Source organism: Cygnus atratus, chromosome 21, assembly GCF_013377495.2.
Source record: "Cygnus atratus isolate AKBS03 ecotype Queensland, Australia chromosome 21, CAtr_DNAZoo_HiC_assembly, whole genome shotgun sequence".
Classification (NCBI taxonomy): Eukaryota; Metazoa; Chordata; class Aves; order Anseriformes; family Anatidae; genus Cygnus; species Cygnus atratus.
The window spans coordinates 4,818,539-4,844,145 of NC_066382.1; the positions used below are offsets into that span (position 1 = coordinate 4,818,539).

Below are 25,607 nucleotides of genomic sequence, written 5' to 3' on the forward strand. Positions count from 1 at the left end.
TGGTTGCTGCTGCAGAAAGAAGGTTGCCATTCTAGCAAGAAACGCTTCTGCTTTTTTTGTTTTACAACAACAACAACAAAGTCAAGCATTTGGTCGAAGGATCCAAAAGCCCAGGAAATGCATCTCTAGGGCTCCTCGTCAATTTGGAACCTAATGAAATATAGAAAATACTCAATAAAAGCGCCTTTATTACTTTAAATGTTTAAATGTGGAGTTTTTAGCCATCAGGTTAATGTTTTTGTATCATTTTTTGATTTGATTGTGAGCACTTTTCCAGGTATCTCTGCCACTTGAGCACTAATTGGATTTCCACAGATAAACGGTGCTAGCTGCAGCCCTTACATCACTGCGTTTTTACTTCATCATTATTTTATTTGTTTTTACTGTAAAGGTTAATAAATCTTGGTATGTTTAGAGTATGAAACAAGGCAGGCAGGCTAAGAACTACAACATGGAGGGGCGAACTTTTATGTGCTGCTCTCTCAAATCTGAGGGGTGGAAGGAGAAACAGGGAGCCTTTTGTGGCATTTCTAATGGGCTGTTGGGTGCGTTAGTCGGCCAAGTAGCGATCCATAATCCTTAAGATAAAAAGCGTTGATCTCTCCACTAGTTCTCAGACAGAGCTGTAAGGCATGTGAATTGGGTTACCATTGATTTAAGGTGGGGAGAAGACTGAGTAGCATGGGTCTGCTTAAAAAAGGATATGTGGAAATTATTTAATTTTATTTACTATTTTAAAGAAAATTGGAAGCCTTTCAGTGCAAGTGCACCTGAGATCCCTCTGGTTTTGGAAGGAAGTTAATATGGAACTCCCTAGTCTTTTAGGGAAGAACTAGTTGAATGCAGATTTTAGTCAGGATTTGGACTGCAAATAAATTTCAGTAAGAATTTATCAGCATCCCAGACACTTGCTGTCTCACCCATTTGTTCAGGGAAGCATAGTGTGGGTTTTTTGTTTGTTTTGTTTTGTTTTTTACCATTCTCCTGATTTCCTGGGAAGGTGAGTATCAATTCCTACCGCAGGGAAGCTGCTGCAGTGTAACCCTCGGTTTCCAGCCACAACCACAACACACAAGCTCTTTTTGGCCTGGCAGGATTAAAACTGGTACATTTCAAACACTTCCTCCCATTTTGGACTTTGTGGAAATAGAAATTGATTGAACAGCCTGACTTGGGCCAAAGCAGAAGTAAAGACTAAATCTTCTTTCTTCCGTTACAAAGACGGGAGGCTGCTACGGACGGGTGCAGTACTGAGCACAGTGTTTGCAGCGCTGCCGAGTCAAGCTTTCAGCTGTGCCAGCTCTCGGTAGCAGCAGTGCCTGTTCCTACATTGGTGCTAATCCCTTGCTGTGGTGTGGACCCAGATTTCAGAGAGATTGCTGATGCTCTCTGCAGCATTTGTCAAGGAAAAGGCTGCTTTCTTTTTTCCTGAAGTGAGTAATTGTTTATTAATTTTTCAGCACATAAAGAGTATAATTATGATAGTCCCTGACATGTGCTGGCTGTGCCAAGGTTTAAGGAAAACAAAAACCAGTAGAAGCACAATTTTGAAGCTTCTCTGATTTTGTAAACCTTCCTGCTTTGGACCCAAATTTCTGTGTAGAAATTAGGCAGGAGCACCCTGGTTTAAGAATAATTGTCTCTAGAACCAATTCCCTTGGACATTTTAATTTAGTTTAGGATGGTGGGATCTTACTCAAGTGTTTCGAGAGATAGGAGTTGGTGATCAGTACCCTCGATTTTTTGGTGCATGCAGTCTCCTGTGTAGGTTCAAGAGCATTCTGAATTTTTCCTGACACCTATATGCGTTATTTCTTTAAACAGAGAATGTAACATATCCATGAAAAATGCCAAATTGACTCCGTGGGAAAGCGAAATGGACTCATTGTTTGTAGAATATTAATGGCGTGGGCAGCTACAGTGGAAATGTTCTCTGTGTTTGCCCTTATATTGTGTTTCACTCCTTTTCTAGAGGAAGCATCCTGAGTTGCCAGGGCAGCTCAGTTTTGAAACTGCTCATGCAAGTGCCTACAAACGAAGGAGAAATGTTGTGATGTGTGCTTCCTTCTGTTGAGAACTGGACAAAGACAAGGGACGCAGCTGCTTTCAAATCTATAAAATTATTACACTTGCAATCCCTATAGACTAGGCAGCTCTGGCCAATCAGATTTCTTGCCCCTTACTTATTTTTTCCCTTAATGGGGCAATTAACAGCAGGAACAAAGTGCATGGTCTGCTCAGTCTTTATTATTTGTGTTGTAATAAGTGTCTAGGAGGCCAGTTGCAGACCAGCACCAGGCACTCTGCAAATATAGAGTAAAACGACTATTCTTGTCCCAAAGAGCTCTAAGTAAAATATTAAATTTACATTAAGGTCTTCAAGTGTTCCAAGCCCTTCTTCTTTTGCTATTACTTCTCAACTACTGTGGTTTGCATGATTTATTGTGCACCTGTCACAATTTCCAGCTTCTTTAATCTTTCCAACATGAAACCTTTTGTTTGCTAGATTCACCAGAAACCAAGTAGTTTCCTCCTGCATCTCCTTATGTATTCTGGCTTTAGGATCTTCCATATAATGCCAGCACAGCCCCCTGACTTCTCTCCTAATAGTTTGGGGTTTTGTTGCAGGAGGGAAGACGCTCTGTTTCTAAGCTGCATTTCCTATGGAGCTATTAAATGGGGTGCTAGAAATAGCAGGTTCAAGGAATAGTAGCTTGCTGATTTTTCATGTCCATTTGAGTTATTTCAGTCTGAAACATCTTTACCTGCATCTTCCACAGATGGGATCTACTTCCAGTTCTTTTGCATTAAATCTAAACCGTCATATTCCTGGTACTTGCCAGTCTCTCGACTGTGGAATTAGAAGGATCTCTGTAAGTCTGAGCAACGATCCCATCCTGGTGCTTGTCTTTGATTGATGTCGCCTTCTGGAGACTACCATTCAATAGCCATTTTAAGTACTCAAGCACAATTGTTAGATGTGACACAGACTTCCTATTCTTGAGTCATCTTCTAGCTCCCTAGCATGTGAATGAAGCTCCAGCAGTCCTTTTCTGTCCTGCAACTGAAAGAATGAAGATGTAGTAAGTTACTGGTTCATTGTTTTTTGACTTTGTGCATGTGTGAAGATAATAGGGTAAAAGATTTCTTTCAATTGCTGTTGTGAGCTCTTCAGGAATGGCAACAGGGGGAGAGCAGTGGGAAAGGTAAGAGCTGGAGATGCTGCCCATCTGCTCCCTGAAGATACATGCTTTTTTTATTTATTTTTTTTAGTTGTGGAGCCACACAATGATCTCACGGTTCTGCTGTAGTGAGCATCTTGGACACTGAGTCATTGCATTCCTTTGGAATGATTCAGCTCAACAACTTGACACTTGCATTAATTTTACAGCACAAAGCCTCAATGATCCCTAAGCTTCCTTCTATAAGAAGGGAGAAACGAGATGTATAAATTGGGTATTGCCCTGAAAAGTTTAAAAATCAGATTCTCTTTAGTCAGTTTTAACCTTTCGTCATCTCTCTGGCATCTTTCTTAGGTCCCGTTGAATCAGTTTGTTGACCTGATCACAGCACACTGGCTTCAGGCACACTTGGAAGCTGTATGCCTTACCTACTTGCACGAGACACTGCCTCTCTAGTCCATATATTATCCGCGATGATCCCGTGCATTCAGCACTGAGGTTATTGCCATTTTTATATAAACAGAACTTCAAATAATTTGCTGCCAGTTGGATTGCAGGCATTATCTTCCCTCCCCACCATCCCGTTCATCTTGCTGTAATACCTTCTTTGGTGGTTCTGGTGGCTGGAGGAAGCTTGCAACTTAAGTTTAGGCAGAAGTACAAAAAGGGGATTTTTAAAAAGTTTCCCTCTGAAAGTGAGATTATATCTTTCCTTTTCGATGAAAAAAATTGAGTGTTTGAACTCCAGAAAAAAGGTTTGTGCTGCTTCTTGCTTAAAATGTATTATGGTTGCATTTTCAGTTTAAGACAAGGTTTGCTGTTCTGCTAATACTTCCTGCAAGGTGTTTTTCTAGCATTTATCACTTGCCTGTAACAGTTTGTGTGGCCTTAAGCCTGGTGTTACAATGTCTCATTTGGAGCTGTATTCCTTTCGGAATTAAAAGAATACAGAGCACATTGTCTCTGTGTATAAATATAGTTATTGTACATTTCTTTTAAAGCATGGGCAAAGGTTTCTTGTTCTCTTCAGTTTTATGCATGGAAGTATTACCTGAATGAGCATTATTTCTGATAAAAAGAGAGGAATTTTATCAGGATGTCCACTATGTTTTAAATTGAATCAGAAGAAACTGAAGATGGCAGAGATATTTCACTTTGAAAGGTGACTACTACACAGACGAAGTTGCTACTTTTCATAAGGGCTTTCACTCCATATATCATTGTGTTTTAAGAGAGACTTGGGTCAATAATACCATGCTTTAGAATTCCCTAAATACATATTTACACAATAGACCTTAAAATATATTAGTCTATCATGTCAGCTCCTGTACACTTCTATCAGGGATGTTTTATGTCCTTAACATATGATACAATAAAACTTTATTTTATATAGCATTTTTCATACAAATTGTATCCTGGAATGCAGCGTGGGGTTAAATAAGACTTTCACAAGGTTAAAATTAAAAAAGCTGGAGGGTGCAGGAAAATTAAGGGGTACGCATGGGAAATATTTAACCGAACAATGGGAATCTTGATGGAGAGGCCACAGAGCTGGGAGAGACTGTGAGGCTCATTCAAGCTGCAGATCGGGATCCCTGGAAGTGATGAGGTTATGTGAGGAAAGACTGGTTCTGTGTGAATAAAGAAGGTGGAAAGGTCATGTCTTTCTGAACAGCTGGAGGAAACGTGAAGTGGCTCCTGGAACAAAGAATCCGAGAACGGGGACTACGTGGAGTCACTCCTTCGGAGCGAGAATAGCAGAGGAAACGGGGGGAAAGTGTGTTGAAGGGAAAGAAAGCAGCTGAAAGCGTGCCCCGGGAGCTAACCTGCGGGGCAGGAGGGATGGGATCGGGGCGGCAGCGTGCACTGGGGGCTTTGCAGCGCCTGCCTTCCCACTCGCTCCCGCACGCGCAGGGAGTGCAGGGGTCTTGGCTGCGCGGGGGCTGTCCCTGGAACCAAGTAGGCACAACAAGATGACACCAAGACAGCTCAGCTTGGGATTTTTTTCTGGCTTTTATCAAATTTTTTTTTTTTTTGGTCACCCTATTAATGTAAATTAAGTAAGGCTTTTTTGTATGTGATAATTATAGATAAATGTATTTAAAGTAGATCTGGATTTTGTAGTCCTCGGGAAAAAGAGGAAGAGTAATTTTTCCCCCCGTCCCTGTCATGTGTTCATTTTAATGAGCAATTTTAAAAAATTGAAAATAAAAGAGGAAAATGAATAGGTGTTGAACCAGCCTGTGATATGTAAATGCCAACTAGTAATTACCTAAAACCTCAATTTTCTTTCTGTTTCATCTTGCAAAACATTTCATTTCCACTGAGTGAAAACACTTAATTTGGGCTCCGCCGCTGAAGCCTGCCTCTCAGCACCGCCGCCCGCACCCGCCTCGGCTAGGGGGAGTCCTGGCTCCGCGCTAGCACCCGCTTGCCAGCCCAAGGTTATTCCTCCTGCCGCCCGCTGCCTCCTCGCTGCTGGATGGAAATTCACCTGCCCCCAGCTCATGTTCGGGTTCGCTTTCGGGAACCTCCTTCTTTCAAGGCTTAGTGAAAATTGGGTGGTGAATTCACGGCTGGAATTTGTTTTCCTGCCTTTTGTCTGCTTGCTGTTACACTCGTGATTTCGAGTTAGGTTTCATTCATGCAACTGTCAGTTAGAGTTTCTGGGCACCCGGGATTTTTCCTTTTTAGTTATTATTGCCCTTTTTTGGTTGCTGTATTCTTGCAGTTCTGGGTTCTTAATTTCAGGTACGGTTTGAAGCCTGTTCCTTCCTCGCCTTTGTTCTTTTCTGGTTCTGACTCCTGTGAATCTTGCTTTAAATTGTATTCATTTTTTCTTTGCTCTGTTTTACATGAGGGCTTTTTTTTTTTTCATTTAAAAACTTTTCTCTGCACAACACTGACATCTACCAAACTGTCGTTTTCAACATCCTCTCACAACAGAAATAAATTCCTGATTCTGTCCATTTTCACAAAGATTTCAGTGAAATCCTAGGAGCTTTGAAGCTCCTATTTTGCCTCCCCTGCCTGACCTGCTGTTTCTGGGAAGCATCACTTGGGCATTCGGGGGCCCAGACCGGTGGGTTGGAACGAGGCTTGGCCGGGAGGAGCACGCTGGCGCTAGCGCTGCGAGGTGTCCCAGGACCCTGGCTCCGAGCACTCTGCCTGCAATCGCGAGGCGCAGCGCCTCTTTAGTGAGATATATGGCTTCATAATTAGCCCCTTGCATTTTTTCACGAGTGCTAGCATCAGCGTTCTATGATGTGTTTCCCTGATTAACAGCTGCTTTGCAACTATTTCCGTGTGCCACCGCTAACCATATTTGTCAAGTTAGTCCTGACAGAGCACTGCTTTCTTACCAAAACGCAGCATTTCTTTTAGAAGGGGTTCTCGTGTTCGTCGCAGTGCCAAGCTTTTAAGTCAGCCCTTGTTAAAACGTAAGTTGGCTTTAGCCTGATGCTTGTTAACAGGATTCTGGGTATCTCCTTTGGAGTAGGAGTGCAGAAACCTTTCACAGACAATTTAATCTTCTGAGCCTTGTGAACATACAGCCGTACACTGAGGGGGTGTTGCTGTAGGCTAATATATTGATCAGTTCCATTTGCCGTATAGCTGTGGCCTTCTGCTCTGGCTGAAATAGGTTGAGTGTTTGTTGATACTGCCATATTATTATTTTTTAATACACTGGGAAAAAAATTAATTCCAACTTCTTTTACATACGTCATGTATATTGCCAGTGTTGATTGCTTCCGCACATGTAATGTAAACTGTCTGTGCATAGTTCATGGCCTGTGCCGCCTCTGCTTAATGAAAAGAAGTGTTGCATTTAAACAGATACAGATCCACTCAGAAAGACAAAATACCAGCCCTTGCAACGTATAATTCAGACCCAACCTTTACATCACAGGTCATCTCAAAGTCTCAGTCTATCAACAAATGCTGTTTAGTAATAACCTACAGAGGGTTCCCAGTATTAGGAAATCTATTAGAGCTCTTACTGGCTGCGCTCCCAGTGGCTTTTGCGTCTCTTCTCCATGTGGACCTCTTTTACCAAATCCTGTAGAGCTTTTAGTGATGAGGGTGGTTTTGTTTTCTTTCTTTTCTTTTTCTTTTTTTTTTTTTTGAAATGTTAGAAAGTGGGCATTTGGCACTGCATTTTAAATCTGAAGGTTTTTTTTTTTCTAATGCTAGTAACTGATAAAGTAGCTTAGACTGCTTTCCTGCAGTCTTGAGCATAATAAGAAATAAGGCTGGCTTTACCTTCCTCATTAACACAAAAGGGAGGGAAATTAGAAATGAGGGACCTTGGCTGTAACGTCAAAGTGCCGTGCTTTGGCCTAGAATTTCACCAGCCTGCTGCACTCCCACAACATCTGCAATAAAGTTCTTGTCTCCGTTTTATATCTTTGACATTGAAACAGAATATTTGGCCTGAATTTATGTAATTTGGCCAGACGCAAATATAATCCATGAATAGTAGCATTCAGCTTCTAAAATCAAACTGGAGGACAAGATCTGCCGCGGGATCCCACCCACCACCACCCAGAAATACGTCTTTGCCTGCCGTGTCACTGCAGGGGAAGTGCTGGTGGATTAGCAAGTTTATGGAATTAGCTTGTTTTTGAACCCCAAATACGTTATCTTTCATGAAGAGAAATATGTAACTGATCCGCTAGATAAAACTAGTTTGCTGGCCAGCGTGTGCTGGCAATCTAAGAATCGGAGTAGTGATACAATGCACGTTATTTGGCAGTGTCCTCATACTAGAAAAATTTGGAGAAGTGTTACAAATGCAACAGAAATAGTACAGAACAATGTTACCAGCTGAGTCAGAGTGCTATTTGCTGCATGATTTTTTTCTGCTATACATAGGATTGCAAAGTCTTCTACTCATCTTCCCCCCTCCTTTTTCTTTTTCTGTTTTTTTAAATTATGGACTGCAGTTGCCCTTGTTTGTGCAAAGAAAATGATCCATAGAAGGTAGGGACGTTCTTGGGTATGTTTGTTGAAAATATTGGCGTTTTGACATGGCCAAAATTGGTTCGTAAGTATACAAGATTGGCTCACGTATACAAGATGAATTACAGAAATGAAGAAGTTTCAGCTCAGCCTACAAGAGAAAATGCAAACACAAATATGAAAAATGTGGGATTATTCGAAAGAGGAGTAAAATGTTTTTTTTTTAATGAAGTTTGTTATTGCGTGTAATTTTATTTTGTTTTAAGATTAAAAACTTTGTGAATAATGCAGGAAATGATGCAGGGAAGAGATAAAATAGAAGTTTATTTTGGAGTGAATTTTACTACTGAAATGTTTACATTTTTGCAAGGCAAAAATAAGTTTTAATAAAGAGTTAGAATCAATAAAACGTTAAAAGGGTTGTGATTAAAATAGCACAATGAAAAATACTGTTTATTTCTTACAGGCTTTTTTTATGCTTAAAAAGTGATAATTAAATATGAGAGCTTGCAGGATTTCAGGTCTGCAGGCCTTTTGTGTCTGTGTCTCTCGCTCACTAAATGTGGGAGGGAGTGTTGAGGAGTTCCTGAAGAAACAAACAAGTAATTATTGTTAGAGGGAAAGTGGTTTTGATATGTTCGCATATCTGGTGGTCTGCTCGTTTGGGCATCTTTCTTATTCAGCATATTACCTTAAAGTTATTAGTTTGTGTGCTTCATATTTCTGCATCTGGTGTAGCAATATCAGCACTGTTTAAATATGTGATTTGCCTGTCACCTGTGGTTCAGCCGGAGAGAGAGCAAGTGCACATAAATGAGACCAAAATGTACTTTATGTGGGGTATTTTGCTGTAGTATTTTATGGTTTAAAATTACTGAATGTAAACTGAAGAAAAAAAATGAAGGAAAATAAGAAAAGGAAAAGAATGAAAAATACCCCCTTCATTTTATCCTCCCAACTTCGAAGTGTGCCGGGACTTTGTCAAATTCCCGTTAAAATAAATATGTCAATTTCATCTCTCTTCCAAATTCATTTATCATGCTTTTTTAAAAGGTGTTTTCTGCTTTACCTGATGTTTAAATTGGATTCGCTCGTTTATGCTGTTCTTTGCTGTATCCCCCATGTTTTTCTTAAATGAATTAGTAATGACAGCGTACTCCATCATACCCTCTCTACAGCCACTTTAAGGGAAGCCTGGTGATCTAAACCTTTTAACCTATTAAAGATGATTTTCCCCAATTGAATCAGACCCACCACAGGTGTAATAACTAATCATTTAAACTACACCTGCTATTATGTATTTTTAAACCATTATGCGTGTTGGATAGATGATAATTCATGTTTATTGCATTGTCCAATGGATCCGTTTTGCCTACACTAGCCTGATTAATGTATTTAAAGAAATAAGAGATGCAATTTAAAAAAAAAAAAAAAAAAAAACATTGATGGAATGCACCGAGGAGTACATTGAAAGTGCCATTAAACCCATCAGAACTTTGCTCTCTGACCAGAAATGCATATTCGAAGGCTTTGATTCAAACACAAAATGAAACTTGGTGATTTCAATAGTGATGCTATTTTGTCTTTCTTTTTCTGCTGTGAAAATTTTTGAAAACCTTTTTGGAACTGAATTTCGGAAAGTGTTTTAAGTAAAACTCTTCAAGAGCTACCTAACATGGGCCTACTGTATGCCGCCATTTTAGGAGAAGGCACAGGCCTCTGTTTGGGGGGAAAAACCTCTTCCCTGTTTATGCATGGTTATTTTTAACTAGAGAGGAAGGAAGTCATCTCTTCCAGTAGTTTGCATAGATGTGTCCATCTCCTACATGCTGTTAGATTTAGGCAAATTATTCCCCCCGATGCCACAATCAGAACAGATGCCTTTGTACAGAAGTAAATCGAATCAGCTGTTTTTCACCAGTGCAGCAGCATGTAATAATGTGTATAACAATATAGGAGCGTATGTGGAAAGTTGACCTGCTACACGAACAAAAAAAGGAAATACCTGTCACTGGCACTAAATCCTAATGTGAAAAACCGGTGCCATTGTTGCTGATGCCGTTCAGTGTTATCCCAGACTTTATCCTTTGTTTGGATAAGTGAGTTTGTTTTAAGTGCTATGACACCTTAAAGAAGCACGTAGAGGAAGTCGGTCATTAGACAAAAATGATCTGTGATTTCTACCAGAGCGGAACATAAAGTAACCACTCACCAACCCACTTATGTCATGAGAAGTGACTTTTTTGATATTTTTGTTGTGTGATCCACAACACGGGAAGTTGCTTCTTTTCCAGTCGTGACAAGCTGAGGTTTTTTTATTGCTGACAGTAAGTTGGAATGATGGCAGAAAAGGCCTTAATCTCTGAGAATTCGCAGGGAACTTTAAGTCAGAAAGAAAGGAATCATTCTTCCTAGTAAGAGCCTACTGTTGCAGATCGCATGAGATGTCTCAAGGTTGCCATCAACTATAGGAGCCAACTTAGGTAAGAAGATCGCTGTAAATGACAGAAACTTCTGAGAATCTTAACAGAGATTTTTGTACAGGTCAAGCTGCTGAAAGAGCAATTCAAACAGAAACTTCTAGGTTGAAATACCATAATTTGCTGATTACAGTTTAGCCACAAACACTGATGGTTGTTGAACCATCTCTGAAAGTTGGATCTGTGTCAGCTCCAGACTGTCTCCATGTGTTAGATTCGATGCCTTCTTTGCAGTACAAAATGCATAATGTAAAATACGAATTTGACCATTCCTAACTTGGATCTTTTTCTCTCTTCTGTTTCTCCAATCCTCCTACCCTCATCAGATTGTGACAGCAGTGAAGTTTTTACAGAATCCACGAGTCCGCCAAAGTCCTATTGCAACCAGAAGAGCATTTCTGAAGAAGAAAGGTATGGACTCTTTAAGTTTGTGGTCTCAGTGATAATGAGGGAGTTTGAGTTAGGGTTAAAGCCAAGAAGTATTTCTATGGAAAATTGGATTCTAAGAACAAAGCAGGTAGTCTGTCTGAGGGGAAAAAAAAAAGTTTTTAAGAAATACCACTCTTCCATACTGACTAGAGCAATATTGGCACCAGATGTGGAATTGTAGAACACAGAAGACACATTGGAAGTTCTTACGTTAACTATTATTGCACATTTTCTGAGAGGAGGACAGTTCAGAGTTGTGGAATAGTTGGCCAGTTCTAGTCTTCGTGATGTTGGCTTTAGAATGACCAGCTTCTAGGTGAAAAGGTCGATTGTTTCTGAAGAGAGCCAGAGAGAGGAATGAAGGGCGAAGGACTTTGTAAAAGTAAACAAGATCAGGGTAAGGTTAAGCTTGGGGTCAACCTGACTTTCAGGCTGAAATGGTAAATTACTGACTGAGTTTAGTCCTTTTCTATAGCAGGGAAAGAACAGATCCTGACAAATCCTATATCGTCTTAGACAGGTGGAACATACTTTTTGCATTGCCTACTGAGAATTTATTTTACTTTCTGATTTATAAAGGAACTACCTTTTTTTTATTTTTTTCTTTAATGTAAAGTTTTGTTCAACAACTTAGAGTGCATTTCAGGTGAAGTTCACTCCATATTATGCTGCCTTCCATATTATGCTACCTTTCTAGGACCCTATTGCTTAAATCTTTAATGTAAGATGTAAATAATAAGGACAATCATACCTTGGAGTTAATTACATGCGCTGTGGAGCACTTTAAGCACTTGGAATGATACTGAAAATACAAACTCCAAACTTCAGAGGGGAGTGACCCACTTAAACAGTGAAGTCATGAGTACTTCAGAGTACATCAAATTCTAAAGCTAAAGATCTTGGGCTTTAAAAAGTAGGGAAGCCTATGAAATACATTAATAAGTTTGAGGATATGAGCTGTTTATTGAGATGCCTGAGACCCAATGTCATGAGGAGAGTTTAAGTACACACACCGCTCTGCTCATCTTGAATAGCGAAGGACCTAGAAGGCAATGGCGCAGTCTTGTGTTTTAGCAGTGCTGTCATGACAAGTAGTTCATGGATACATCAGTTTTAATGCGCTCGTCTCACTGCTTGTCCTAGCGCCAGTTAGAGTGTTCCAGCCACATAGTTAGGTACGTTGCTTGCCCTGCCCTGCCATCAGGATGGCATTAAAATTTGGAGCCTGTTGGCCACTGTGCTCCATGAGTTTTTCCTTGAAATATGTGGACCTACAGGGAGTAATTAATCATAAAAGCTTGGGGATTTCAACTCTATCATCGAAGCAATGAAGCAAGGGAAAGCTGAGCCTAAAAGCTGTGCTGATTACCCGGGGTAACCTGATACAAAATCTATTGTTGCCGAGAGATCCTTAGCCCCCAGTATATCGTGCAATATTATAACTGCCTGATCTTCTCCTGTGCTGACAATGACCAGTTATTCCTCATTTTCTCTCTCAACACAGCTGGGTTAGAATTTCATTTGCAGAAGGTATTTAGAGCAATTTAGAGACAAATGTCTCTGGTGTTTGCTCTGCACTTCCCCACCGCAGGCTTCGCTGAACAGTTTTTAGTATCAGGAGCTCCATCTAATCTGTTTAATTTTAATAAATCCCTGACTGGGAGAAGAGGAAGGGTGGGGAGATGGAGGCAGAGAGAAACTGTGGCCCGACTAATACTTCTTATGAATTACTTGGCTAATAATTACTAAAGAGCAGAAATGGTTTGGTAGAGCTGTTTGTTTGTTCCTGTTTGTTAATTAGCCCTCCTTCCCTTTGTGCTAATTATTTGTTTGAAAACTGAACAGTAGGAGATAGGAAGGAGCAGGGTCCAGTAGTGCCTGTACCCAGTGGTCTTTGGAAATATGGCCGTATGGAATCTGACCACTGAGCTCACAACGTGAGCTCTGTCCAGTACTCGAGAGCAGAGTGTATGCACGTGCTGTAGCAGATGGGGGCAATTATTCCTGCAACCTAGGTGTTCTGGCTAAATCCAGTCCTGGGTAAATGGGGATCGTACAGTTTGGTAGGCTGTTCCTGCTTTGCTCCGATACACAGTCACTGTCATCCCAATGACCACGTTTATCCCCATTTTAGAGAAAGTTGTGTTGTCTGCTAGAGAAATCCTCACTGTCAGTCCAAAAAAAAAAAGCATTTTCTGTACAGCAACCATTTCAGTTACAAGAGTTTCTATTAAAATAACGTCGTAGGAAATTATACAGATACACCCTTGTGGTTTCTTCAGTCCAGGCTACTTCCAGCAGAACTTGCAGTAGAAGAGAGAACTTTGATCTTCCTGTGGACCACTGAAGAATTTCAGTGGAGGGGCAAATCCATGAATTTTCATATCTCTAGTACACCATGTATGAACCTCATGTACACCATGTATGAACGTGCTTTTTGTAGTTGCTTTTGTGGAACCCTGCAGGAGAGGTCTCTGACTGCCCACTGGGTCTGGGTGAAAGCTGCTGCTGTAGAGAGGCCGGTGTCTGGGAACGCCGAAGGAAAAGGCTAGGTGCCCTGCCCCTGCAGCAGCGTCCCACTGTCCCAGCTACAGCTGTTGTAGCCTACAGGAACAGAACTGGAGCATTACCTGTGGGTGAGCTTTCAGGTCCTGCAATCTCACTTCTGAGACTTACAGAGATGGTTCTGCCTTGAATTATAATTTTCTTCTCTTTTTTTTATAAGCATCCCTTTCCTAAAAATGCCAATCAAGTTTTATTTTCTTTTAATGCTCTTTAATATAGGAAGTGAGGTTCTTAATACATTTCAGTTCAGTAGGAGATGAAAGTTACTTCAGGATCATCAGTTGGACTGGGGCTGGCTGTGAAACAGGAGTTGCAGCAGCTGAAAGAAAGGAGGCTTCCCTGGGTACTCACAGGTCAGGGGGTTGCTGAACTGCTCTCAGGAACCTGGGATGAATCTGTTGATGACAGCTGGGAGAGTGAGGGTGTCCTGAATTTGTAAAAAGGTCTTTCAAAAGTTAGATGAGATTTCTGTGTTGTCTTAAGCACTTTTAAACTCCCAAATACAGAGGCATTAATGAGAAACATGAAGTTATTAGAATCATTTATCATTTTCTTTGAAGCTTACACTGGCATTTTGTGTAATTTATGACATTTCCTCCTTTTTATCATGAACTTCTTCAGATGAAGGGAAAAACAGCTGTTTCCCTTCAGAGTATCTGAAAGAAAAGAAAGGAAAAAAAGATGCTGTTTGTTTTTTGTCCAACTCGCTGATTCTGCTGATGACATGCCACAGAATCAGCGGCGCCTTGGGAGTAATTAGACAACATGTGGGGTTTAAACCCTTGTGGAAATGTGTCTGTCATCTAACTGTTGTGCCTCAGATGTCCTGTACTGCTCAGCTACCCATCCAGTAACTCATGTGGTCTGTTAATTTTGTGTACTCTGAATCTGTAACTTCTGGCAAGATAGAGAGTTGGGGTGGAAGTGCACAATGCACATGGAGCTTCATTATTCGGGGTGCTGGTACCCGGATTTGTCCTTTGTATGAGTGTATGCATGTGTATATATATGTATGTATATGTATATAAAAAACACAACAGGCTACATGCTTTCCAAAGCAATCAGACTCTTGCTTGGTGAGATGTGCTGCAGGCTGTTGGAATTGTTGTCTTTGTCTTTTTCCATCCTGTGTCTATTAATCTGTTTCAGTACTTCGGCTGATAGGAAGGGAGTTACTACACAAAGTTTTCTTCTGGGTCTCGCACAGCTTTTTGCAGTGCATCAGAGTTCCAGAAAATTATGCCAGTGTCAAGCTGTCAGGCTGTGGTGATTTCTGAAGAGATGAATAAATAATTTAGTTTTACATGCCCCTTCCAGCCAGAGCTCAAAGATACTTGACTCCCTGGAAATAAATGCCATCAGCCCCAGAATCTCCAGTAGAAAACCAGCTGAATTTTCTTCTTCTTTCTGTAGTCTGCATTCTTGGAAGTCAAACCCCTGTCTTTTCCTCTTTGCCAAAGAAACCAAGGTGGATCACCTTGAGGACCTGAGAGAAGGGGGCACAGCCTACTGCTGGAGGGCTTTAAAGGAAGTAAATTCTTCAGCAGATTTCAATTTAACCCTCTTTTATTACTTTTCTTTTTTATAATTTAAGTCCATTTCATGAGGCAGTTTGCATGTCCTTGAATGGAATCTCGTTACCATGAAAGCTTTTTTAGCATTGATTTCATAACAGTCTTAATTTAATAGCGCCGTCATTACTGAGAAGCCCGGAGAGTGAGGCCCTAGCTTTCCAGGTCACTGACCTTTTAATTACAAACCTTGTTCTGATGGCCAGGTTATCGACTGGACAGCTCCCAGCTTCTGCCCCCAGCATGAAGATGAAAATAACTTTCCTCCCCCACTTCCAGAAAAGGGAGGAAAAGAAAAGTAACCTCTTGTGTTTCCAAAATTAATTTTCTCCTTCAGCTTTACTTTGTAATTAATTCTTTAACATGTCTCAGTGAAGCTCGAACAGTTTTTATAAAGCTTTTCCTACGGCAGAAAATACAATGGAAGCCGATAGAGTCCAGTGACAATTCATGCAAAAAATATAGTTGGTAATCTGTGCTGTCGAGTATTTGGGCCAACTGCAAGGGTCCTCCAAACCTCATTCTTCTCTAGAAATGACCAGTTTTGAGAAAAGAATGCGTGATTAGGCCAGAAGTGTAAACTATTCAAGGAATGCTAGGTGACTTGCCCTTCTCTTCAAACATGCTGGCAGGATACGGATTTAAGAGGTGGTGAAGAAAAGGAACGAAGACCTGACTTCACTGCACAGCCGATAGTGTGAGTGAGCACTTGTCTTGTTTTGCACTTGCAGATTGGGTAACTTGTTCTCTAGCTGTCTAATTAGCGTTCTGTGCTCGTGCCTGGGTAGACCTCATCACTTGCACATGCAAAGCTGCAAGTGACACCTGGAATTCAGGTATTGATTCAAAAAAGAAATGGCAAGAATGCACTTAGTGTATTAAGCATCTAGAACAGAGTACTTCAGAGCTGAAAGTCCACTCCATGGCTAGAACCAGGCAGGGTGTGCTTTCTGATTAGTACAGGAGTTTGGAACAGGTGTCCAGGCAGCACAGAGTACGTCTAACAGCTTGTGTAGATGTACGGAAATGATTGTACAGGTTAAAGGAAAGTCAAAGTGCATTCTACATTTTCATAATGCTTTTCATTTGAGAATCTTAGAGCACATTGTACCCATTAACCACCGAAACTTTGCAGCTATTTGCATCAAGCACATTTGATGGTGTGTATAGGGTTATCAATATCTTGCTGTGCTTTCCACTGAAAAGCTTTCACATCTGAGGTAGAGGACAGTGGCTATTTAACATCACTACATCTTTTTTAGGAGAGGAAATGAAGAATACTTTATCTAAGTGATCTTGCAGGGGGAGCTTTAGGGATAGAGAAAGTAATTACCGAGTAAAAAATTTACTAAGATTCTTGAAAAGCACTATGGGATATTTAATTACTAAAGATGCTTAGGCCTCTGTTTATGACTTTGAAAGACAGCAAATGTACCTTATAATATTCTGCTTAAGTTAAAGAAAAATATATCCTACACATGTTCTTGCTACCAGTTTGTTCTTTAGGTGCCACCCGTCCCCAAGCTTTGAGTCGACACAACCCTGCCTTAGTGGGGAAATCTGGTTGTATCCTCAGGGAACTCATTAGGGACCCAGAGAATTAATGCTTTCAATGCTAACAAACTCCCAACAGTTCCTGTCTCAATCAGCATCATCAGTCGTCACAGCCGTTACTGGCACTCTGCTACGTTTACCCAATGCTGATAACGTTCAACGTACGAGGAAGACTTCCACCACTGGAGTTTCATAATCCAGAAGAATAAATGTGCCCATGAACCAGAAAGTAGTGCCACAGTTCTGTGTTTTGTATTAGTTGCCTTCTTTTTTTGTCCTGAAAGTGATTGAGATTCTCCATCCATCTGCAGAGAAGGAGATGTCTCTCTCTCCTGCCAGTCTTCTGTGTACATATGTCACCTGCTGTTCAGCACCAGCCTATTCATCATGCTGACTCTTTTCCCCCATCAATTTTACCATTGCTTGTGTTATCTGAACTTGTCATGAACTCTACAGATTTTCTTGGCTTGTGTGCCAAGAAGAGACCTGCAGAAACACTGTTAACAAAATGTGATCAAATGATTGACCTTAGGACATCCAGGGAAATCAGGTACACTAATTCTTTGGAGACGTCAAGGTTTTTGGAAGGAAATCTTTATAATGGATAGAAAGCCTCAATATTTGGAAGGAAGTTTGGAAAAAGGAAGCTATTTAGTCCCTATCCACGTGGAGAAATCAGTTCATATCTCATCTTTGATGTGTCCCAGTCACTAGTGATTCGAGAGAGGGCAGAAAAACACCTGGTATAACTTTAGGCATAGCTAACCATGTGACGACCCGTTAATGTTTAGAGTAGCCAGATGATTAAGGAAAACGTGTGCATCTGTGTGTTGATAGAAACTCTACTTGCTTACAAATGAGTTTATTTTAGAAGAGCATTGTACTCAGTGTACGTTTCATTGTTTTATAACAATTGTTTTTTGTAGCTCAATAGTATCTAGAAACTAGGTTGAACAATACATTTCTACCCCACTGAAAATTCTTAGTTTTTAAATGTTTTTATATTAAATTGGGTTTAACATTTAAAATCTCACTTTTTCAAATGAAATATTATTGATCCATCGGATCACTCTTTATTGATTAGGGTGGGGTATTTTATATTGTAATTGACAATAGTAGAGATTTTGAATTGTTATGAAATTATTACTTTGCTCCAGAACAGTTTGTTGTTGTTGTTGTTTGGTTTTGTTTTGTTTGTTTTTTGAAGGAACGCTTTCTCTATGAAAAAATGCTGTGCTGGACATTTGTTAACTAGCTCTGCTTGGAACTAAAAAAATCTTCTAGACAAGTGCACCAGCAGGACAATACATCACTGTTGTTACTGGGTAGCTCCAAGAAGCTTGTCATCTTGCACTGTGTTGTGCTTGCAAGTTCAGTTTGAATCTGCTAGACTGTGGCTCTGAACTCTGTTAGTATGTTGCTGAACATGAGGGGAAAAAGTCCTACTTGGGTTTGTTTAAAGCGAGAAGAAAAAAGGTAGGGAAGACTTCAGACCTACTAATCTTCACAGGGTATTGGTTTAAGCAAGTTTGTTTTAAACGGCTCTGATTCAAGCCCTGCTATTTATTATTGAAAACGTAGAAATCTCAGTGACTTTTTCTTTGGTTTCTATGTGAAAGATTGAGAAGGTGCAACAAAAGAGGCGCCCCTTTGGTGTTACTGACATTGTGAAGAAGCCATTGAGGGAGAGACTCTCAAATTTGATGTCCTCTAAATGCACATTTATGTGTTCTGTAACAGAGAGTACAAGTTACATTAGCGGTAACAGCCTCCCTCTCTCACATCGGGCTCAACCTACAGTGATCTCGAACCATTTAGATGTATACTCCACAGAACACAAGAGATGATTCATTTAGAGTACATTGGGTGGGCAGTGTGCTACATCTCCTGCCTCTCTTGGGCCACAGAAATTCCCTGTGATTCCAGTGAAAAGTCCAGAATCACATTTGCTATGGTTTTGTAGCTTGAAAATTATTGATAAATTGGAACAGACTGTTTTTCTTCCTGGGAAGTTGTGTGTGCTCCAAAATATTAGTTGTAGGCTTAATTTTAAGAAATGATTAGAATGTCATGAGCTTAATGGTATCTCTTCACTTGGCTATCTGACAGTAACTACGTAATGTAAAAGAGCCGTTAAAAAATGGCTTTGCAAAATTAACTCCTGTTGCTCAGTGAGTGGGTTTTGAGTCATATCTGCCTTGTTTACTGTCAAAATAATATTTCCATTCCTGGTAGCATTGAAAAACCAATATGATTACGGCAGAGTGGGTTGAAGTCTATTCTGGAAGATGATGCTAAAATAGTCAGTTATATTCTGAGTCCTGAAATTGTTAACCTTAGTGATGGGCAAAAAAAGCACACATGCTAAGTCTGTCCTGTAAATTTAAGAATTTCTTTATCATGTTTTTTAAGTGAAAGTAAATGTAGAGTACCAAAGGAAAGACACCTTTGTAGCTGCAATCTAAGCACAGATGTTGAAGATCTGAGATACAACTGCTTGCTTGGCTTTGGGCAAGTTACCTGTTCTCAGCTTGTCCATCTGTAAAATGGGTTTAATTACCACTTTCACATCATCGACGTAGTTAGATTTATCTTAACTATGTTTATAAACTGCTTTGATATGCTTGTTTTGTAATTGTTGATGCTGCAGCATGTGTGATTTTCAGAGTTGCTTGCTGCAGTGAGAGCCACACTTTGCAGAGAATTTACTTCCATCGATTGTGTATAGGAGGGGAGAGCTGCAAACTTGAGAATGTCAGGATGTCACGGCTTGGGCAGATTGCGTGCAATCCTAATCCAGCCCTGCAGCTTTGACCTTTGAAGCAAGCTTCATCTTGAGACAGCTGAAGAAATCTGTGTTCGTTTGTATAAAAATATTTTTGTTATAGAAAGAATTCTCTCTTCATGGTCATGCAACCCAGGGTTTCCCCACAGTCTTCCTGGAGCGAGTGAAGGAATTCAGTTCCTGATCTGCTGTGTGGATGAACCTGGTTTCTAAGTCTAAAGAGACAGCCTTCTCTCTTGGGGCTAAAACAAGGAGTGTAATTAGGTTAATCTGTGTTGCTCTTCTGCTGAAATCCATCTCAGACCTAATGATACTTTCCTGTTAGGAAAGATAAAATAAGTTCCTGTATGAGATAATTCTCTGGGTTCTCTGAGACAACATTCCTACCCTGTTTAAAGCTATGTCTTGGGTGCCCACGAACGTGAAATCCCATTATTTATTTTTCTGCTACACACGGCTCTCTCTTAATTTTAATTTGGAGGGCCGTCATTCTTTCCATAGCTAAAAGGGAAATTTAGTCTTTGGTTCATTCTTTCCGATAGAGCCTAGTCCAGGCGAGACTCCACTCCCCTAGGAGGAGAGCAGAGAATTCATTCTCAATGAAATCTGAGGCTCTCTTAAGTAAAAGCTGTTGACTTTGTCATACTGTGCAAATGTGCATTGCTTTTAGCAAGACAATAAAGGGTAAATGGGGTGATCTCTGCTCCTGTGGAGAGGTCGGGTGGTTACATTACACAATCTTCTAGAGCATCTTGCAGCAAATACATGGGTTATATTAAAAGTTGCAATCATATCATTTTTTAAAAGTGAATTGCTGACCTTATGCAGTGGAATCAGCTTTATTGAATTTCGCCAAAAATGCGTTTATAATCCCCCCCTGCCCCCGCATACACATGATATTCATGTCCTTGCTGCCCATGTGGAAATGTCCCTTTTTATGGTGATAAAATTAAATTTGTCTTTGTCTCTGCCTTGCCTCACCTTTTAAGATTCCATCCTTAAGAGACACCGGTGGATATCTGTACCAGAGAATGAAGATGGGCAATATCTCTGCATGGGTGGCTGGCTGATCGCGAGCCAACTGCCACGGAACAAATAAATAAGCTTTTCACATTTAGAGGACAAATAAAGTTGAGGACAGGTGTAGTATGGGTATTTTTCTAGGAGAGTTGTGGCCTTAGCATAAGTAACGATTTGTTTTTACTTAGAAGTACTTAGTCCTTGCTTCTAGATTTTTTCCAATTGCCATGCAATACAAAATGTAAAATCCACAAATAGATCTTGTGCTACCCAGGTAATACACGTTATATGTCTTTCTTCATTGATAACTAAGCATAAAGCCCTCTAGTCTGTGGCCACCTGCAGCCCCCTCCCTGAATTCATTGGAGAGAAAACAAAACAAAACAAAACAAAACAAAGTGTTTTGCAGCATGCTCAAGAATTTAACAAATATGCATTTCATATTTGTATACCACTTTGCAAATTCAAAGTACTCTACAAATATTAACTGACTAAGCCTTGCAGAACCTTTTGTGGAATGGCAAGATGATAAGATTCATTTCATGTCCTTCTATTTACATTTTCTCTTCTTGGTTAGACCTTTATGTTCTCTCAGCAATTTGCAAACTCCAGACTTTAGCGGGAAGCAGAGGAATTACCATCCCCATTCTAGATGGGGGAAACTGAGTCAGAAGCATTAGGAACAGTTAGATCCAAGATAATCCTGACTCCCAGTCCTACAGATAGATAACCATGCTGTGCTACACTGTGTGGTGAACTGATGTTGCATTTTCAGTAAAATTACTCAAAACACTCCCATGTTTATCCTCCCCAGGCCCCAGCTGCTTTGGGGCGTGGGGGTTGAGCTGGTTGTATTCAACAAAACCAGTGCAAACCATCCAAGTAAATGGAGGGGCAGGCTGGCCTCTGCGACACTTGCATGTCTCCTTTCTCCAGCGTCTCCCCCAGCCTGTCTTCTTTTTATTTAAAAGGTAAGCTGCTCAGAGGTGCAGAGTATCAGAATACCATTGCTCCTGCACTTCAAGTAACCAGGAGAATGCAGCTGTTAAACTCGGAAATATAAAATACATGTTTAAAAGATGACTCTGTATGTGTTTAAAAAAGAGAGCGAGAGAGAATTCAAGGGAACCAAAAAATAGCAGCTTCCATTACTGTAATTAAACGGCAGCATTTAACCTATCAGGCCGTTGCGTGTATGTGAGAGACGAGCAGGGAGCTGCATTTGAAATGATCACCGGCTTCCTTGGGGGATAGAGTAGTTAAATAATTTGTTTGTGAGGTGTGAGTTCAGTGTCGGGTAAAGCAAGTGCGTACGTGTGTGTGTGTGCAGCCCAGAAGCTGGGGCTGGCGCTGTGCGTACCGAGAATACCCAGGAGGGTGGCAGCACCGGCGCCTGTCCGTCGGTCCGAACGCAATCTGCCCCTGCCCGGTTGTCCAGCTACATTCAGGGTCGGGGCCTCCCCTGGCCCCAGGTGCTCTCAGAAAGGGAGAGCTCGTTTCACGGTAGGCCTCCTGAGACAGGCAAGAGTAGCAGTAAAAGAAAACCGGGGAGGAAATTGGAGCCCTTTTGATGAACTTCATCTACTGTGGTGGGTGCGAAGGGTAATCATTTGTTCTGGCCGGTCGTGGGCATGGCACTGCGGAATGTGGGGGCTGCCGTCCCTCAGGGACCAGGGCTGAAGCTTGTGCGCAGAGATCTGCCGCTAAATGCCGCCTCAGAGAGCACCTTCCCCTGCAGCAGCGTGCCAGTGGGGCCTGGCCTGAATCCTGTGCCTTGGGGCTGTAGTTTGCAGATTTAGATGGAGAGACAGGGATCTGCAAAGCATGTCCTTGGCCCTTCATTGCTCACCCCTGACTCTGTAAGTAGCTCCTTGTAATGATATTGATTCCCATTTTGGCATTCTGGAGAGGAGACACATTCTTAGGTAGTGCCCAGAAGGACATATCTTCCCATTTTTCTTCAGTCTCTTTTGATTTGTGAGGTGATTCCTTTGTTTAGGGGATATCCCCTGACCCTGGAGCTCCCACAGGTATCCTCATAGAGTATGAGCTGATACTAGTCACAAGCTTTTCAGCTGCTCCAGCTGCCTCACCTACTGATCTGACTTGTGTTATATTGCAGTAACATGCCCACAAATGTTTCTTAATCTTCCCTCCAGTTTCTGTGTGAATTCTGTGTAGCCACTCCTGTTTTACTCCTGGGCTGGAACTTTTGTGAGACACTGGAAGAGAGCAGTCTTCAAAAAATGTACTTTGAGATTCCTATTTTGAACATTCAACACCAGTGACTGGATTTTGAGGGCAATGCTTGCACAAAGGGAGACCAGAGAAACACCAGGTATTTTAGCCAAAGCAAAGCACAAATTCGGGTACTTGCGTAGTTTGATGTGAGGTGGAAATCCAGAAGTGTTACCAAAGATGATCTGCAAGCAGAAAAAAAGTCTAAACTTGTTACTTGAATAAGTTACAAATGCCTTACATAGCTCAAATGCACGTAATGTATGTATAGATTCTCAAAACCATCAGTTATGCTTTGTACATGCTAATTGTCCTGTCAGTCTCCAACATTGTACAAAGGATGTTGTGTAATATTATTCCTGTTTTACAAATGTAGAAACTGAGGCAGATGGAGGTTAAGTGACCTACCCAAGGTCAATAGCAAGGCTGGGAATAGAACCCAAATGTGTAGAGGCTTTTTATTATACTAATAAGGAAACTCTGGAGGTGTGTTTGGCATGGTAATCGGAACCCTAGAGAACTAGAAGCAGTTAGTATGTTCTGTGCATGTCCTGAGGGAGCAATGATGAAACTCCTTTTGTACCTTACCACTCCAGTTCTCCGTGTGTGGTCACCATAGTTTTTCCACCACTTAACCTCGTTATTTTTAGTATTGTTAGCATTAGTTGTCCTTCGGGCATTTTATCCAGACTCCTTTAATTTTCCCCAGAACTCCAAAGAGCTGCTGAAGGCACATGGGGAGAAAAAAATAACAATAAACAATCCAAAAGATGAAAAATGAGCTTTTGAAACTATTCTGCTGTTTTGTTGACTTGTCCCCTAATGTTTTTTGTCTTCGCTCTTCTTTTATCATGAAGGTCCCTGCTTGAATGTATAATCTTGGTTTCTTAAAAGTTCATTTGCTATTGTTCCTTTCTTCTCCACCCAAGATTAACATCCTGTATGATGACATAGATGGTTGTTGTCTAAATGGACGCAGTGTAACCAACAAAATTGTGAAGGGTGGGTGGAGAAATATTTATACAGTTGTGTTAAAAATTACAAAGTAGGTTTGCCTTTTAAACAGAAGGTATTTCAACACTTATTGGCAGCATCAGCCTTTAATTTTACAGGTGGCTAGCTTTGTAGTAGCATTCAGCAAACAATATTTTAATGGCATGTAAAAAAATTTCTCTAAAACAAAAGAAAGAAGAACGAGGGCGATTTATAATCTGTAATGAATACTTGCTGACATGTCTTTTTATAATAGTGTGCTAGTGTCTGTGTCTTTCTGGGGGAAATGCAAACAGGATTTACCTGAAACGTTTATGCCATAATAATCAAATATGTAGTACTTAGATGTATTTTTCTTAATTGTGCTTATCTTCTCAATGCTGTGATACCTGACTCCTAGGTGTCTAACATCGATTCCACTTCATAGAAACTGGGTTACAGGAGCAAAGTCACTCTATGAGGTTGTGAAGAAAATGTCTGTCCGAAAAAGCACTTAGATTTCTGCATTCGTGGCTACTCATTTCTTTTTGGCTACTCGTTTCGTTACATTTCCATGTATTTTCTCATTCATACTTCCATATGTTTGTCCGCTTTCTTAGGAAAGTGCAGCTGTAGGTACTGTTCTCAGTGCTCCTTAGAGCAATGCTTTCTGACAGAGGGCACAGCAGCACTGTTGTGCTGCATATTCAGCGTTGCCATTCTGTTCCTTCTTCAAAAGCTAGAAGTTCGTTAAGTATACACTCTGTATGATTTTTCATGTGATCAGTCTAGACTAATGGGTTTGTTCTGTTCCTTTCTAAAGCTAAAAGTTTTAAAAGTAGAAGAGGAAGTAAATAACATCAAGGCAAGTTGCTCTTTACATTGCAGTTCGTCTTAGTCTGTAGAGGGTACTCTGATGGGTATTGTCTAAGGTAAGAAATGTGCAGATGCACTTGTTAGTGGGTGTTTGGGGCAATCAGTAGTTCCAGAGTAATGTAAAGAACTGGGAATGGTACATCAGGACAAATTTTCTCATTCTTTTATATAAAATGAGGTCATCCTTCGGATATCATGACAAATCTGGTTAAAGAATTCCTTGCGGTGGCTTGAACATGCTGTTCTCTTACACAATTACTTTCTCTTGAACTCAGAGTTGGGGAAAAAAAGAGTCTGGTTCTAGAATTTCACACCAGTCTGTTCTAGAAATAACAAATCAGCAGTGGCTTCTAATCTGGAGTTATTCCACATTAGGGCCAGTTTTCTAGGTCAGATCTAATAGGGGCCATACTTGGTCTTGTGCCCCTGAAAGGCTTGGTGGTTCTTTGCTGCGATAACAAAGATGTTGGGTTTGCAGCCATCTGGTTGCCTTCAGATCTTCCACGCTGGCTCTTTCTACTTCAGTGCCAGAATTCGTGTGACATGCGAGTTCAAGTTGTTTCATTTGAGTTGGAAATACAGTTTAAAATTGGAGTTCTGAAGGCAGATCAAAACCAAACCTCTTATACTGCCAGTGTTTTACCTTACCCGAATTTAAGACAACCTCTTGCTTTCCCCTTAAAAAGCTCCGAAAGATATTATCACAGATCAAAGAGTAGCCAAAGGCCAATTGTTTTGTTACTATTGCTCAACAAGCTGTTTAACAAAATATTTTTCTTTCACATAAAGTAAATGTATATGAAGCACAAACATTTTCTGAGATTGCTATTTTTAAAATCTGTGGTAAGTTTTGTTAATAAAGTCTGGTTACTAGGTTTTTGAAGTTAAGTGCTGTCTTCCAAACTGTTCTACTTTTGGAAATGAACCTGTAGAAGAAATACATATCTTTTCGCATTTATAAAATGCTTTTTTG

The 25,607-nt window shown here is 40.6% G+C and overlaps 1 protein-coding gene across 1 annotated transcript in view; it reads left to right on the forward strand.

The window, feature by feature from the left end:
- PEX14 (peroxisomal biogenesis factor 14) overlaps nt 1-25,607 on the forward strand; it is a 77,851-nt gene that overhangs the window by 25,366 nt on the left and 26,878 nt on the right. The window contains exon 3 of the mRNA XM_035557467.2: nt 10,951-11,035. Coding sequence (XP_035413360.1) covers nt 10,951-11,035 — 85 coding nt within the window. The remainder of the gene's footprint in view (nt 1-10,950; nt 11,036-25,607) is intronic.